This window comes from Carcharhinus amblyrhynchos, chromosome 10, assembly GCF_965287045.1.
Source record: "Carcharhinus amblyrhynchos chromosome 10, sCarAmb.v2.hapA, whole genome shotgun sequence".
Lineage (NCBI taxonomy): Eukaryota > Metazoa > Chordata > Chondrichthyes > Carcharhiniformes > Carcharhinidae > Carcharhinus > Carcharhinus amblyrhynchos.
This window is the reverse complement of record NC_137333.1, coordinates 9,349,255-9,367,764: the sequence shown is the minus strand read 5'-3', so window position 1 is coordinate 9,367,764 and position 18,510 is coordinate 9,349,255. Positions and strand designations below refer to the sequence as shown.

Sequence of the window (18,510 nt, the reverse complement as noted above, 5' to 3'; positions counted from 1 at the left end):
CCAGTCTTCAGAGTGAATTTATAATTCTTTGGCTGGTTCATAAATAGGAGTGAATGAAAACTGCAATGCACTTCAGTTGCATTAGCACTGAAAACTATACTGTACAAGGTACTGTATAACGTACCTTAAATTATCAGGTGAAAGACAAGACACCAGCCATTCATTAGCTTGTTTAAAAATAGTTACTAGCTCAAGTTATTAAAAAATGCCTGAATATTTAAATTCCACCAAGCGATTAAAAGCTTTCTGCAATGTCACAGAACAGAGAGGCCTTTTTGTTCATCAAGTCCACGCCAGCACTTTGTTCTCCCTCATGTAAGCCACCTCGTGATTGTGTCCCCACATCAGTGAATATTCCCTTCTTCCAAACAACTCAGTTACAAACTTCAGTACTAAACTACCAGAACTACACAAAGCACTTAAAATATGCTGCTTGAATGGATTGGTATTTTTTCTGCATGAATGTATGAATCATGACTCATGCTAATATGAAAATGACGTGACTTAGAATACAGCCTTAAAAGTATTAAGATAATTATGGACAAGGAGGTACAAGATGATCTTAAAAGTAGACAATCCAGCAGTAATCTCCCATTGAAATACTAACTCCTCAACTTATGGAGACGGAATTAATCAAAAGTATTTTCATTCCACTAACTTGGTCCATCTTGTACCAAGTAAGGAACATAAGCTGCTTTGGTATAGGTGAGAAAAGTTGGGCGAGGTGATTAAATGGAAATATTCCATTGGGATCTATGTTCAGGAAAGATACCGATCTTGCAAGGCTTTCAAATGAGTTTAAGTAGAACTAACTTGCATTTATTTAAGCTTTTCATAACTGCCAGATATCTGTGTTAGACAAAGTAAGTACTTTTTGAAATCTGGTCACTGTTGTTATGTAGAACTGTGAATCACTTTTAATGATTAATCTATCTTAAACCATGTGCATTGATTAAACTTAATGATGGAAATAAAAAATGTGGGATACTTTAGCAAATGCTTAAAAACAAAATGTATTGGCATCCAATATTTGCAATATTAACATCTATTCCTAATGGATTCCAAACCTGCACACCCAATACTTCTGAAGAACTATTATAGGTGCCACAGAAATAGTTCAATTTTTTAAAAAAGAGATTTTACTTGTTAAATTTAGAAGCAGCAATTTCAGAGCACATGGACAATTTTGAGGGGTAGACATTTTAATTATTTCTGGAAAGCACTGGTTGTACTCATTAGATGCACCTCAAAAGTTTCATTGATATTCTAATATATCGTTTTCATTGTAGTAGTCAAGGTAACAGTCTGTAATTCCCAGGATCATGCTTCTGATCTTTTCAAAGATTGGAATAACATTTGTTACTTCCCAGACTTCTGGTGCCATGGTTTTACCTAATGAGCTGAAACAATTTTTCTTTTAAGAACTCTCAGACCTGTTCAATCTGATTGTGGTGCTTTATAAATATTCAAGTGCACCATTTTTTGATGGCTGGTGCTGAGTGTTATTTTTTCCATGAACATAAATTAATCTTGCATTCTCTCTGAAAGAGAATGCTCCCCAGGTCACTTTTAATTGTAATTTCAAACTCTCAACCTCTTAACCTTTGATTTGCCGTGGCACTTAAAAGTTTATGATCTGGTCAAGCAGATCCTCATCCCCACTTTTGTTGTCCTTGTCCACAGTGAAATCTTTGCTCTCATCTCAGCTTCATTCTCCCATTATGATCCTCACAGCTTTCCTCCCTAAAGTCAATTGGGCACAGATTTGAGCGTATCTGGTTTAATCGCCCATCATCAGACACGGCTATCAGACCACAATTTCTTCAACTGAAATTGCCCAATATCCCATGGACCATTCTGGGGATGAAAAATTTTGTCTAGCTTCTTTTCCGCATGATTAATGTGATGAGACTGTGCCTTTACAAAGTACATTTTTATCATACTGCTTGTAAAGGGTATATTTAAAATTCAGTTCCATTTTACAGAATGCTGATTTGTCTGCAACAGGCAGCTCACATGCTAAAAATTCAGGCTAATGACTTATTTTAGCAAGGATGTATTTGTTTTAATCTGAGTTAATGCATTTTTTTAAAATTTGGTTTTTCCCCTGAGGTATCAGAGTAGGGTTTTGATAAGGCTGATTGACATAGACAGTCATGGGTTTATGGGTGGCGCTAAGTTTGCCAGATAGACATTGCTTTTAAAATCAAGAACAGTTTCTGCTTGGTTCTGAGAGAAGCAAGAAACGCTTTGTCTGTCTGTCTCTCTTTGGAGGCCGCTGTTTGGGGCTGTCAGAAGACCAATGTTTTTCTGTCTCTCTCTTCAGGGGTGTTCAGAAGGGTCTTGGGCTGTTAAAAAGTACAAGCATGTAAGCCTGGGCTTGGTTAACTGATTCTGAAGAGGCATTTTTAGTCTATAAGAGGAATATTACTTATATTGGAATTAACAAAATAGGTTAGTAGTTTATGTTCAAGTAATTCAATTGGTAAAAGTTAAGCTAATTCATTTGTTATAGTTAAATTGCATTGTAAATAAAGTTTGTTTTGATAAAAGTTTCTGAACAGGTCAACAGAGTCACATCGTAACCTTACATGAATGCCAAAACAAAAAAAAACTGTTGGGGTCTAGTCATATTCCATAATATACTTTGGGGTTTCTGCTCTGGTACCCCAACACGAACTATCTTCTTAAACATTTGTCCCCTCCAGTCTCGACTCTAACAGTGACTTTATCAGGAATGTGGGCGGCATGGTGGCACAGTGGTTAGCACTGCTGCCTCACAGCGCCAGGGACCTGGGTTTGATTCTCATCTTAGATCACTGTCAGTGCGGAGTCTGTATACTGTCCCCATGTCTGCGTCGGTTTCCTCCTGGCGCAATGGTTTCCTCCCACAAGTCTGAAAGATGTGCTGGTTACGTGCATTGCCATGCTAAATTCTCCCTCAGTGTATCCCTTACAGGTGCCAGAATGTGGTGACTAGGGGATTTTCACAGTAACTTCATTGTAGTGTTAACGTACGCCTTCTTGTGACACTGATGAATAAACTTTAAAAGAATTAGAAAATATACTTTTCAAAACGGGACAGCTGGTTCCCAGTACAAACTCAGAAATGTTTCAGGACATATTTTACAACAGGGCTCAAAAAAATCAGCTGTTACTTCTTCAGACTTTCCCCCTTTATCCCCCTGACCTTGAAAGCATCAATTCATATTGGGCTTTTGTGTTAAATCAGTGAAACAACATGCATTGTGTCCTTTGATGCAGCTTACCATGTACTGTCCCTTGCTATATTCTAAATTTACTTTTGGTTCCATGGAATTTGGCTTCACTGATTGTGGATAGAATTTCACAACATGAAGTAAATACTGTTAGGTATGCATAGAATTTGAATACAAAATAAATAGTAAAATTCTACAAAGACTAGCAGATAAGGGTGGCACAATGGATAGCCATGCTGCCTCACAGCGCCAGGGACCCGGGTTCAATTCTGGTGTTGGGTCACCATCTATGTGGAGTTTGCACATTCTCTCCATTTCTGTGTGGGTTTCCTCCAGGTGCTTTGGTTTCCCCCCACAATCCAAAAATGTGCAGATTAGGTTGATTGGTCATGCTAAATCGAACATAATGTCAGGGGGACAAGCAGGGTAAAAATATGGGGTTACAGAAATAGGGCCGGGGTGGGATTGTGGTTGGTGTAGACTTGATGGGCCGAATGGCCTCCTCTAATAATGTAGGAATTCTATGATCTACAGTGACATTGTTCATACTAAATCACTCAAACCCTTGTTCCGCCGTCAGAATACACTATAGTGGGGACTTCTGATTGCCACCCTGGCTGGGCATTGTCCTGGATGCAAATCCATGGTTTGGAGTCAATTACATAAAGGCGATGGCTCTTCTTATACATTTAACACCTGCCTTGGGGCCTTGTCCTGTAAAAGGACAGGGAAGATGAATTAGTGCTCAGCTGTTTTATTGTGGAGAGGAGAGCCTGTCTGTTTTCGGTAGGGAGTTACATTTTTCAAAAAAAGTTACAGTTAGAAGTTCCTCAGCTGCTTCTCCACACAGCAATATTGCCTTTGGGAAAGGAGCATTATGCCCCCACCAGTGCCATGATGGTTTCATCAAAATGGTTGCTTCATTCAGATTTGACCATATTAACAGTGAAACTGGCAGGGGAAGGTAGCTCCGTCAATTACAATGGCTTTAGATAAGGTGAGGGATGGGTGCAAGCCATTCCCCCCTCCTCCATAATTTTGGGATGAAAATAATGGAGAAGCAGAGGTGTGTCCTTTCACAAATTCAGGCCCCCCCCAATACTGCCTGGCTAGCATGCTTGTTCACCATCTAAGGTGTCAGTTCAAGGCCATTGTGTATGGCAGTGGAGTTGAACAGCAAAATGGATAATGCAAAGTAGCGTTATGTGTAATGATGTGGACTTGATTTTTTCATTGTGTCTTTTATGTATATTATCTGGTGGCTGTAAAATGAAAACAACACCAAATATTCTACCTCGAGTTTCTTTTGGTATTTATCACATTCCACCTGGCACTGCTTGAGATTCTTGGCCGTTTCCTCTTGCACCAACTGAGCTCGCTCTGCCTCAAACGTTTTTAGCTTTGTCTGATTCATGAGTTCAGATATGCGGCTGTCTGTGCTGACCTGCATCTGTCTAAACCTGGAAAGCAAGACAGAGGTAGAAAAATATATGTAATGTCTGCTTTAGTCAACTTACATTAAATTATAATAATATCGCATCTCCATAAAGGTTTCTAATGAATAGAATTCAAGTTGGCTTCCCCAAGTAGGGCAAGTTGTCGTCCAAGTAGGGGTGGCACGGTGGCACCGTGGTTAGCACTGCTGCATCACAGTGCAAAGGACCCAGGTTCGATTCCCTGCTTGGGTCACTGTCTGAGTGGAGTTTGTATGCTCTCCCTGTGTCTGCATGGGTTTCTTCCGGGTGCTCTAGTTTCCTCCCACAGTCTGAAAGACATGCTGGTTAGGTGCATTTATCCGAACAGGCATCAGAGTGTGGCGACTAGGGGAATTTCACAATAACTTCATTGTAGTGTTAACGTAGGCCTTACTTGTGACTAATAAACTTTATCAAAATGCTAATAAGTAGGATGCGCATACCAAGAGTAGCCTAGATCAATTTAGGTTTTTTTCCCTCCAAATGAGGTTGTCTTAGATTTGACAGTGGTGAATGCGTCTTGTAATATTATATAGGAGGGCAAAAAAAAAATCCTGTGAGGACTTTTACCCCCAATTTCAAATTAGCCAAAAAAAAATCTGGCCTAAATGTTGGACTTGGACAGCACCAGGTCAGGCTGAAATCTTAACAAGGTGGATGCTGACTAATCACTGTTCATATCTATACATAAAGGTTAAATGTTTGGGTGAGGTATTGGAGTGCTACAGCCTTCAGAGCAACTATCTGCCACGAGGGTCTGTTGGTGCAGAGGAGAAGTGCAAAATATTACCTCCAATGAAATGAAAAAGCTAATAAATCTTATTAAGCAATTCACAGCAAAGAAAATTACATGAAATAAAAGCAAATTATTATGGATGCTGGAATCTGAAACCAAAAGAGAAAATCTCAGTCAGCTTTGGAGCTTTGACAAAGGGTCACCTGAATTTGAAACATCATCTCTTTTCTCTCCTTACAGATGCTGCCAAACCTGCTGAGATTTTTCAGCACTCTCTCTCTAAATTACATGAAACTTCACTGCGAAATAACTATTAAAAAACCAAATATAATAGGAAGTGAGATTTTATCAATTGCAGGCATTGGATCTTGGTCAAGACCCAATAAATGATCATTTTAGTAAGACTAATGACTTCTGCTCCATGCATCCAATGATGGAGTTACAGAACCTTTCCCTCTACTATATTTATCCTGCGTTTTGAAAAGGTTAAGAGTATTTATGTACAACATATACAAAAACAGATCAATTATTTACAATTTCCTCCTAAAGATGTAACGAACAATCCAATAATACTTCACAAATTAAACAAAAATGTTATACATCATATTATAGAATCATAGAGATTTACAGCATGGAAACAGGCTCTTCGATCTAACTTGTCCATGCCGCCCTTTCTTTTGTAAAACCCCAAAGCTAATCGCAATTGCCCGCATTTGGTCCATATCTCTCTATACCCATTGTATCCATGTAACTATCTAAATGCTTTTTAAAAGACAAAATTGTACCTGCTTCTACTATTACCTCTGGCACTTTGTTCCAGACACTCACTACCCTTTGTGTGAAAAAACTGCCCCGTTGGACACTTTTGTATCTCTCCCCTCTCACCTTAAACCTATGCCCTCTAGTTTTACACTCCCTTACCTTTGGGAAAAGATATTGACTATCGAGCTGATCTGTGCCGCTTATTATTTTGTAGACCTCTATAAGATCACCCCTCAGCCTCCTATGCTCTAAAGGAAAAAGTCCCGGTCTATCCAGCCTCTCCTTATAACTCAATCCATCAAGTCTCAGTAGCATCCTAGTAAATCTTTTCTGCACTCTTTCTAGTTTAATAATACCCTTTCTATAATAGGGTGACTAGAATTGCACACAGTATTCCAAATGTGGCCTTCCCAACGTCTTGTACAACTTCAATAAGACGTTCCGACTCCTGTATTACTTACGTGGCGAAAAACTGCAGCAGGCGACGGTGCAGAGGGACCTCGGGGTCCTTGCGCATGAGTCGCAAAAACCCAGCTTGCAGGTGCAGCAGGTGGTCAGGAAGGCGAATGGGATGCTGGCCTTCATAGCGAGGGGGATTGAATATAAAAGTAGGGAGGTCTTGCTGCAGCTGTATAGGGCATTGGTGAGGCCGCAGCTGGAGTACTGTGTGCAGTTTTGGGCGCCGCACCTGCGCAAGGATATTTTGGCCCTGGAGGGAGTGCAGAGGAGGTTTACTAGGCTGATACCGGAGTTGAGGGGATTGAGCTATGAGGAGAGGCTGAATAAACTAGGCTTGTACTCGTTAGAGTTTAGAAGAATGAGGGGAGATCTCATTGAGACGTATAAGATGATGAATGGGATGGATAGGATAGAGGTGGAGAGACTCTTCCCGCTCAAAAAAGACAGTAGGACTAGGGGGCACAGCCTCAAGATAAAGGGGAGGCGGTTTAGAACGGAGTTGAGGAGGAACTTCTTCACTCAAAGGGTGGTGAATCTCTGGAATTCTCTGCCCGTTGAAGTGGTGGAGGCTGCCTCGCTAAATATTTTTAAGAAGCGGGTTGATGGGTTCTTGATAAGAGAGGGGATTAAGGGTTATGGGGAGAGGGCGGGAAAGTGGAACTGAGCCACGACAGATCAGCCATGATCTTATTGAATGGCGGGGCAGGCTCGAAGGGCTAGATGGCCTACTCCTGCTCCTATTTCTTATGTTCTTATGTATTCAATGTTCTGACCAATGAAACCAAGCATGCCAAATGCCTTCTTCACCATTCTGCCCACCTATGACTTCACTTTCAAGGAGCTACAAACATGTACCCCTAGATCTCTGTTCTCTATATCTCCCTAATGCCCTACCATTAGCTGAGTAAGTCCTGCTCTGGTTCAATCTACCAAAATGCACCACCTCGCATAATATAAAATAATATCTGCCAACTCAATAATTAGAACATTTACAAAACAACAAATTTATTTTACTTTACATATACTAGCAATGTGACTTTTAACTTGACTTTTATACCACAGGAGCTGTACTACTTGATGGGTTATCTTTTATTTTACACACAGTATTAAGGTTGGTTACAAAAATAATCCTTGCTATTTTGCAACAATACCATTCCTCCTGCATTCCTAACGCAACACATGATGGGCCAAGCTTAATGAAATGCTGAAGCCATGTCTTATGGATCCGTAATGAAAGGATTTCATGGCAGCAAGTACCAACGTCGAGTTATTGCTGAGTCCTCATCTCTGGACATAGTACAGGAATCTCAAAAACGCTGCTCCTTTTTCCGTCTTGACCTGAAGAAAATGCAGTTTGAGTAATTTCCTAAACCATTTTACATCTCAGCTGTATCACGGCATCTGTCATTGTTGGCTCAGAAACTTTGGATTGTATGAATGTGAGCAATCTTTTTTTTGCTTGCTTAGAAACTCTGGGTATGCTCAACAACTGTACCAAGGATTTACAGGCATTCGAAGCATGTATTTACTGCGCTGCAGCACATCTCTAATACCAGGAGCAAGTAGGGTAAGAACTGTAATATTTAACGATCATGAAAAATAGAAAACTTCAAAGAGATATTAAAAAATGTATGTCGGTGTGAAAAATTGTAAAAGAGCATATAATAAATGTGACACAATTATATTGTATCTTCGTTACACTGTTGAATATACAAACCGAAGTCTGTGCCCAAATATGTTGTGGTAAATTATTCTCATCATTAGAATTGCTAACATACGCCAGCTTCTTTCATTAAAGCTATTCTGCAGCAAGCAGTTCGGTCAAATATTTTAAAATAATGATCTAATGCAGTAGCTATAAAACCAGATTATTTTAGCAATTCCTCCCACTGGCCACAAGACATTTAAGGGCAACACAACTTTTTGAAAATGATAGGTTGATGTTTTGTGTTTCAAGGAGGGAATTTAAGATTTAATTCACCCAAATCACAAGCAAAATACTTGAAATAAAAACTACTAATCTCACACTACACAAAGACGTAACCTATTTTTGGATATTCTTGAAGAGATAGACCATGTCAAATATAGCTTAATCTTACTACCCAGATAACAGATTGCTTGCTACTCAGTACGACATACTTGTTCTTATAGAAGTGCATATTTTGCATACTGGGGAAGACAGAGGGTAAACGAGTGGGCAATATGATGGCAGATGAAGTATAATGCAGGAAGTGTGAATTAATTTACTTTGGTCGCAATAATAAAAATGCAGCATTTTTTTTTAAAATGGTGTGAAACTTATAAATGTTGATGTTCAAAGAGATTTTTGGGTGTGCCCATACAAGAAACACAGAAAGGTAGCATGCTGATACAGCTAGCAACTGGAAGGCAAATGGTATGTTGACCTTTACTGCTGGGAAATAGGAGTACAGAAATAAAGTCTTGCTACAATTATACAGAGCTCCTGGTGAGACCACATCTGGATTACTTGCAGAATCTTCTGCTCTCGTTGGTGGAGGTCATATAATCCCTGCAGTGCAGAAGGAGGCCATTTGGCCCATTGAGTCTGTACTGACCACAATCCCACAGAGGCCCTATTCCCGTAACTCCACACATTTACCCTGCTAATCCCCCGACACAAGGGTCAATTTAGCACGGCCAGTCAAACTAACTTGCACATCTTTGGACTGTGGGAGGAAACCGGAGCACCCAAAGGAAACCCACACAGACACGAGGAGAATGTGCAAACTCAACACAGACAATGACCCAAGGCCGGAATTGAACCTGTGAGGCAGCAGTGCTAACCACTGTGCCACCATATGGAGTCCTGGAGACGGGAAGAGCATTTTCTTAGACTGGATGACATACTGGAACCCTGCCTCCATTAGAATCAAGTTCTGCGTGGGAAGGCACATGGTCTGCCTTCTCACCCCACTGCCAATTAAGGTCCTTAAATGGCCAATTAATTTCCCTCGATCAAAGGTACTCAAACACCTGATTGAGGAACTGAAGGTCAGGGGAGTGCATTGAGGGTCAACCCTCATACACTTGCTGCTGATCCCTTTCCCCATGACCACCCTCACCCCTCCCTCCCAAAACTGCATAATTGGGGCCTTGGTCTCCCTGAGTTTATGGGCCTCTTGTGCCGTTCTCTCAAGTGGCACTGCTGAGTAAAATGCTGATGACTCTCAGTCAGCAAACATCTTGTCCTGGGGGGTCTTGATTCCAGGGGAAAGGCCTCTGTATGATTGATGCGTGGCTTGGCAACTTTCCCAAAAAGATTGGGGGGTGGGGGGAGGAGGTGGATTTGAGCCTGTTGCCAGCTTTCCAGCCTCAACAAGATTCTGACCACTGCGTCTAATTTTGGGCTCTGTATTAAACAAAGCATAATACTTGCATTAGTGGTGGTTCAGTGAAGATTCACTAAACTGGTCCTGAAGATGAGGGGGTTGTCCCATGACGAGAGGTTGAATAAACCAGACTTTTATTTAGAAGAGGCATTTTTTCTATCACACTGACAGCTTCCAGTTCGCAGGCCCTAACTGCCTCCTATGCACCACAGATGTGCAATCTCTCTACACCTCCATCCCACATCTTGATGGCCTGAGAGGACTTTGCTTCTTTCTTGAAAAGAGGCCTGAACAATTCCCATCCTTCACCACTCTCCTCCGGCTTGCTTGAACTCGTTTTAACTCTCAACAACTTCTCCTTTAACTCCTCTCACTTTCGAGCTTTGACAAAGGGTCATCTGGAGTCGAAACATCAGCTCTTTCCTCTCCGTACAGATACTGCCAGACCTACTGAGATTTTCCAGCATTTTCTCTTTTGGCTTTTATTTAGAAGATTGAGGGGCGATTTCATTGAGACAGACAAGATCCTATAGAGTATGATAGGTTGCTGAGAGATTTTTTTCTGCTGATTGGGGAATCCAAAACACGGGACACAGACTTAGGATGGGGCGGGGGGGGTGGGTTGGGGGGGAGGGGGAGGGTCAAACATTTAGGACCAACATGAAGAAAAATGTCTTCACTCAAAGAGATGTGAATCTTTCGAATTTTCTACTTACGGTCGTGGATGCTACATTATTGAATACATTTATGGTTGCAGATTTTGGTCTCTCAAAGAATCAAGGGATATGGAATACAGGCAGGAAAATGAGGTTGAAGCCCAAAGCTAGCCACGATAACGCGGAATGGCGAAGCAGACTTCACGGCCATATAGCCTTGTGCCTTCTTAAGCATAATCCTCCAATTTACTGTGAGTGCACAGTAGTAAGTCCACCTGTCTATTTGAAAGCTTAAAAGATTTATAGTACAAGAGGTTAAAGTGTTTGTCTCAAAATATGTTTGTCTTTCATAATTGTGGAAAGAGCCAAGGTAGTCTGACACTTCAAACTGTCCTCTTAAAATGGAACTTACAATAGATAAATCTCCAAGCCACAATGTTAGCGTCGACAAGTACCAAAACAAGAACGGGAACAGTTATAACCAGGGGCTCTTGCCGAGTTCATTTGTTCTCTGTGAGTCAAAACAATTTTTGCAGAGTAAAAGCATTCCATTATATTTTGGGTCTGAAGAAAGAAATATTTAATTAGATCATCAGTTTGTTATCAGAAAACAATCTTTCCTGACCCAGTACTTGCTTAAAAATGTAGCTTTGCTACACAAACATGAATTACCTCAAATGGCGCAACCATTGCTCAGTTTGTATGTGTCAATAGCTCAACCATGTTGCCACTGAACAACTAATATGTTCAATGCAAGTTTGCATTACGTAACTCTAATAAGATCTTAAAAATGTCTCAAAGCGTTTCACATACAACAGATTGCTCTGAAGTGCAATCACTATTTTGATGTAGGCAGCCACATTACACAAAGCACGATTCCACTAACAGGTTAATCATCCCAATTCCATTTTCGGTGACGCTGGTTGAAAAATGAATGTTGTCCAGGACACTGGAGATACAATGCAATTTTCCATTTTGTTTTTGTAACTTTTGCTCTTGCATCAAACTTGAAAAAGCAATCTGCTCCCACACTTCTGCTTGCAAGATATTAAGAGGGAGTATTAAATATATGCCCAGTGACTGTTCCTCTCCAAATTTCTAAGCCACATCAGTGGCCTAGCACTTAAGAACAAATGCCTATCAGCCATTCTTCTCACTCAGTTACATTCATCTCTTTAGTTTTTCATTTGATTTATTATTGTCACTTGTATTGAGATTCAGACAAAAGCATATAGTCCACAGAATACACAGGAGAGAAAGAAAGGAGAGGGTGCAGAATATAGTGTTACTGTAACAGCAAGGTTGCAGAGAAAGATCAACTTAATACAAGGTAGATTCATTCAAAAGTCCGATGGCAGCAGGGAGAAGCTGTTCTTGAGTAGGTTGTTACGTGATCTCAGACTTTTGTAGCTTTTTCCTGTTCATATGCAATAGCGTCTTCATGGTGGGTTTATTTAATTATATGTGTAGAAGTGATTCAGTTTAAGTTATGTTATATTTAGCTTTAAAAAAAATTAAAACACTTTAGTATTCCACATTATGATAAATAAATTGATGTTGATGTTCCCTAGATGCAACGAATCCCTATTTCAGTTTGCTTAACTTGAAGAAAAATGAAGTACTAAATTCAGAGCCTGTTAAACAATTTTACTTAATAAATCAACGCAGACCAAAGTTAGACCAATCTAAGCAGTTCAATCACTCAAGCTGCAAAGTACAGGTAAGATGTGCTGAATTTTATTTTTTTTACCCACTATAAATTATTTTTGAACAGAGAGGGGGAGACAATGTTTATTAAAGGTAGCCACAACCAAGAATTACTTTGCAACAAATTACAATGGAACTTCTGCAAACAAAGGATAATCTGATAAGAAATTGCCCAGCCTGTGCAGGTCACTCAGTTCACAAAATGCAGATTAAAAAAAAACTGTCATTGGATAAGAAGCAGGAAATATACATGACACATACACAATGAAAAATGAAGCTACTTGTGGCTCAAATCTGCAATGTTCAGGCATCCTTTGATACTAAAAATGCTGAAAGGGCATATTACAGGATTTATTAAACAATACTGCTTGCTATGTTTCCGTATTCACAGGAGAACCATATTATAAGCATTATATTATTCAAGTTGCAACCTGTAAAGTTCATTTTCCCCCAGGAAACAAGAAAACCTTTTTTTGAAATCAAGGATGATGATAGATTGAGATCCACATGTCCTCCCATCCTGTCTCTATCTACACTTTCCATTGCCTCTGTAAAGCTGCCAGCATAACTAAGGACCACACGCACCCTGAACGTACTCTCTTCCACCTTCTTTCAACGGGAAAAGATACAAAAGTCTGAGGTCACGTACCAACCAACTCAGGAACAGCTTCTTCCCTGCTGCCATCAGACTTTTGAATGGACCTACCTTACACCAAGTTGATCTTTCTCTACACCTTAGCTTTGACTGTAACACTACATTCTGCACTCTCTCCATTCCTTCTTGATGTACAGTATGCTTTGTCCGTACAGCTTGCAAGAAACAATTCTTTTCACTGTATGCTAATACTTGTGACAATAATAAATTAAAATCAAATTATGAAAAGTCACACAAAAATCACAACATTGTGGGATATTAGAGGGATGATCAGTTTTATTAATGAGGATGTATATCCATGGCATATCAACATGTGCTTTAGCGAGAAGATAATGCAGAGCTGTATTAATGCATAATGTATATAGGATAGTAGTTAGCAAGGGAACTCTAAAGTCACGAATGACTATGGCCCCAAAGATACTCAACAGATATTCAATGGTTTATTTATGCAATACATATGGAAACAATTCTATTGAAATTTAAATGATATTTAGCTCTATAGGAAATTATTACTAGCACCTGTAACTTCTTTAGTACAGAAATTTATTGGTCGGAAACATCAGTAATTCCAAATTTATTTGAGCAGACCTTTGACATCATTGGTATCATTTTAGTAAAGTATTTTGGGAACAGAAACATGGAAAGCACCATTTTTGGATAAATAAAACAACATTTACTACTGTTTTATGATGCTTTAACACTTTGTTTCAGGTAAATATGCTTTTGTGCTTTCTGGTTCACTCTTGCAGTCAGGCACGCTAATGTCTTCCATTTTCCAGAAAATTCTGAGATTAAGAAATGGCTTGGTCCCGAGCATTCTGGACTGGAGAGGCTACATTCTATTTCACCTTCGGACACATGAATTACATACGGCATTCATTTCGATGCACTAATTTCTATCTCAAAAGCTGGTTACTATGAAGGTGAATGACAAAGTAAAAGAGACAATACTATTACAGTCTTTGTTCTGTGCATATGATATTATTGCTATAAATTGCCTCAATACTGTGGACTGACAGCAATAGTAGTTTCAGTCACACTTATACTGTGCCATGTAAATTAAGTACATAAGCAATGCTAGTGTTATTAGATGGAGAGGTTATCAAAACAGAATTTATTTTCCTTATTTCATTCAATTACATCAATCCAATATTTCAAAGTCACTCTGGGCAATATAAAAAACAATATTGATGTGGATGAAGATGAACAACAATATTTAAAGTTTATCAATATATTTTCATATATTTACAATGCAACTGCCCTTTTTATAGCAATGGAAGTAACAATGCTGGATTCCTAACAATCCAAACTGTTATGGGACTGGGATTGTAATCATTCTCTGCAAACAATTATTAAGTTTGTAATCATTGTAATTAAAGGTATCTCAGGGTTTTAAGCTCCAGTTCCTTTATGTAACATTTATGGTGTTTCACCATTTCTTCCAAAAACAAAAATGGTAATCGTCATGGTGCTGTGACCCCGCCTCTGCTGCCACCTCCCCAACTGGCAAATTTCTAGTTTGCTGGCAATAACGCCATTGTGGTTCATGAAAGAATGATGCCGGAGAATTAGCAAGGATATGTTGTTATTGCACATCCCTTTTTAATCCAAGGGTAACAAACTTTCCTGCCCAAGTGAGGGAATTTTCCCATACTCCCCGTCACAGGAATCATAGCGGGTGAGGGTGTGGGAACCCAGCCATAATTTCAGAAGCAAATGAACCAAGTTAGTTGTGTGGCACTAAGTTGGAGATTGATTTTAGCAACGGCAATGGACAAATAGAAGGAGAGAATGAAAAAAAAGGACCCCTTCACATAATTATTAATTACCAAAGAAAAATTATTGTTCCATGCTAAATATTGACTAGTGAATGTGGTTTCGCAATCTTGGATTAACCTTTCTGAATGTATTTTTGTTTGCAGATGTAAGTAAGTTGCAGGTGAATATAAATGAACTGACCAATAAGGAAAGCCAATATTCTCTCAGAAATCGACAAGCAAAATGCATTTAGAACTACTGAATGTTAATGAGTCCCCTTTTATTATCTTGTAATGCATTAAATATAACATCATGCTGCAAAAGTTCACTATTCTTAAATGTTTACTTCAGTTCCAACAGTGATAAACCAAACCATCAACTTCTGAAGTCCAGCAATGACTTCTTGATCAGTTTTCAAGCAGAAACATTTAATACTTTATACAGGCTTGCAAATATTATCTTGCTAAAGGCAGAATACTGCGGATGCTGCTATCTGAAACAAAAACAGAAAATGCTGAAAATCTCAGCAGGTCTGCCAGCATCTTGGAGAGGGAATAGAGCCAACGTTTTGAGTCAGCTTGACAAAGGGTCATCTTGACTTGAAATGTTGGCTCTATTCTCTCTCCACAGATGCTGTCAAACATTATCTTTTCTTTGATTGACTTACTTATACTTGTAAACTTTGAAGGATTTCAAGATCAGCATAATACACTTCAGTTATAATCGAAATTGTGGAATTAATTTCTAGAATAGAGAACTTGCATTGTTGCAATACCTTAAATTGCACATGTGGGTTTCTCTTTATTTAATGCTAAGTATTCAATTCTCATATATTTTGTTGCCTGCATCAAATCAACAATACCTTATTTAGATTATCACTACGTTGTGCTGTAATATATATTCTTGAGTCTATGACTCTAAAATATCCACATCCTATTTGGAAAGCATTCAAAATGACCTTTACAGTTTATTTCAAAGTAATTATCCTTCAGAAAAAAGTATCATCAAATTTTCCTGGGTGTTGCAAATGTAAAAATGGGTTGATTTCAGTTTATTTATTGGTGGGACGTGAGAATCGCTGGCTGGGCTAGCATTTATTACACATCCCTAATTGCCTCGAATGCAGAGGACATTTAAGAGTCAATTACATTGCTGTGATTATGGAGTCACAATTAGGCCAAACTGGATAAAGATGGCAGATTTCTTTCCCCAAATGACAACAGTGGACCAAGTGGGTTTTTATGACAATCACTGGTCCCTTTTTATTGAATTAAAATATCACCTGCCGTGGTGGGGTTTGTACCCAGGTCCCCAGAATGTTACGCTGGGTCTCTAGGTTACTATTCCAGTGGCAATACCACTGTGCCACAGGTTTACTAAAAATCACCCAGATAATTGTAACATATTTTTTGATTACTGAGAATTGAATGTGCAAATAAAGATTAAATTTACATAACTCTGTATGTCCTGCTTTAATCTTGACTTTGCAATCTTATGCCTATCATTAGTACTGGAGCTTTTTGTGACTACTTTAGGAAGTCCCTCAGTGGCGCTTTTTAAACTTGGAAAACTATTCTTAAGTTTCATTGGACCTTTTCTACAAAAATATACTCACTGCTAATATTTTTTATATCACACAAAGCAGTATATCACCAATGGTGCAGGCTTCATGCCAAATTACAGTTGAACAGTCAACCAGCCAGTGAATTTTATTTTATACAACCCATACTGCAAGTGACGAAAATAGAGTGGCAAAACATGTTGAACCAACAGTGAGTATTGCCATGGGAACACAAACTGCAAATACAACCCTAGTTGTAAACAATTCATAATGCTGGTTAGAAATCAAGAAAGTCTCCACTAAGGAAGGGAAAATTAGAGGGAGAATCACCATTTGGTCTCACATAAGTACCTGAGAACAGACCTATCTACAAAAGCAGACCTCAGCAGTTTTCCTTTTTACGTCAAGGGCCGCAGCACTTTTGACAGTGCTCAATCACTTTGTGGAGAATTTGTTTATGAATGTTTGAATAATACTTTGTGCTTAGAAGTTACTCAAGGATTGTCCCTTGTAACTGTACTTAAGCAGCAGGCTTCACAGTGCATCATTCTGGAGCATTCTTGAAGCTCAGAGTATTATGGATGAGACAACATAGTCTCCGGTGATGTTTTGGTAAAATTTGCAAAGCTGAAATAGACAAGTTTCTTTTTTATATCTGAGATGGCCAAGTTGACTGACGGCAGCAGAATAGTCGATATACATTTCAGTCTTGGATTACCTATAATGATAAATATTTCACCACACATTCTTAAAAATTCTTGTATTGCCTTGCAGTACAAATTTATCTACAGTAGAGGTTAAGGAAATACCAGCTTGGACGTCTTCCAAATACCAGATTGAAAATACTCTTATCGCATCTGTTGTTGATGGGCATGGATGCCTGGATATGTCATAGAATAGTTTTAATAGAGGGATCAGTGATTTGGGATCCAGAACACACTAGTTAGCACCGCCTTCATCCTCTGATACCAGCATACCATTAACATGCATGCAGAGTTTCAATGTATATATAAAATTCAATTTAACTATGTGGAGAAAAGTCTCTTCCATGTCTTTTAAATGGGAACCAAAATAAACATGAAAGTTATGTTTTCAAATCCATCCGAAAAACATTAAGGTTCAGAGGGAGAACACTCAGCAATCAATCATTCTAACAACTCCTATTATCCACCTTTAACATATAGCATGTCCATAGGCAGTTTACAGAGTAGCAAAAAGTGAAGATGCCAACTAATGGGAGACAAATGTGAGGAGGTGACTAAAAACACAGCCTCAGAAAATTTTTTAAGATTCAGAAGCAGTTTTTACGGAGGTGATTTCAAAGATCAAAGTCAAAGCAACTGAAGGGGGGTGTGTGTGTGTGTGTGTGTGTGTGTGTGTGTGTGTGTGTGGGGTGGGGGGGGGGGGCGGGCGGGGGCAGGGGTGTAAAGGGAGAGGAGAAGACTGGGAGGCGTGCACAAGAGGCTGAAATCAGCAGTCCAAAGAGAGTGAGGAAACCATGCAAGGCTACAAAGGGATTTGAAGGATCCCTGTGTAAAACATCACAGATCATCTACTGTTCAAGGTTATAAAAAATATACATGGTGATTTTGATGGGATTGTGGAATACACCAAATGTAAAACAAAATTATTCCTTTGCAATCTCACGTCCACGCAAGCAATATGCTTCTCACGTTGCCCCAAATGTATACTGTGAGACAACTGATTTTAAATTGGAATTATTGAATGTTTATGAATGTTTAAATAATACGTTGCTCAAGGATGGCCTCTTATAACTATATTTAAGCAGCAAGCTTCGCAGTGCATCACTCTGGAACATTCTTGAAACTAGTATTACACGATGATACATCATCATCTCTGGTTATGTTTTGGTAAAATTTGCAAGGATGAAATAGATAAATATCAAAGATAAACTTGTATCAAAATTAATGAGTAGGCTACACATTGAAATACGATCCTTAGAACATAAGAACATACGAAATAGGAGCAGGAGTAGGCCATCTAGCCCTTCGAGCCTGCCCCGCCATTCAATAAGATCATGGCTGATCTGTCGTGACTCAGTTCCACTTTCCCGCCCTCTCCCCATAACCCTTAATCCCCTCTCTTATCAAAAACCCATCAACCCACGTCTTAAAAATATTTAGCGAGGCAGCCTCCACCACTTCAATGGGCA

At 39.2% G+C, this 18,510-nt stretch overlaps 1 protein-coding gene across 2 annotated transcripts in view; it reads right to left on the bottom strand.

The window, feature by feature from the left end:
• Positions 1-18,510, bottom strand: part of pibf1 (progesterone immunomodulatory binding factor 1) — a 117,371-nt gene that overhangs the window by 52,280 nt on the left and 46,581 nt on the right. For both annotated transcript variants that reach the window (XM_080197841.1, XM_080197842.1), the window contains exon 11: positions 4,513-4,678. In XM_080197841.1, coding sequence (XP_080053967.1) covers positions 4,513-4,678 — 166 coding nt within the window. The remainder of the gene's footprint in view (positions 1-4,512; positions 4,679-18,510) is intronic.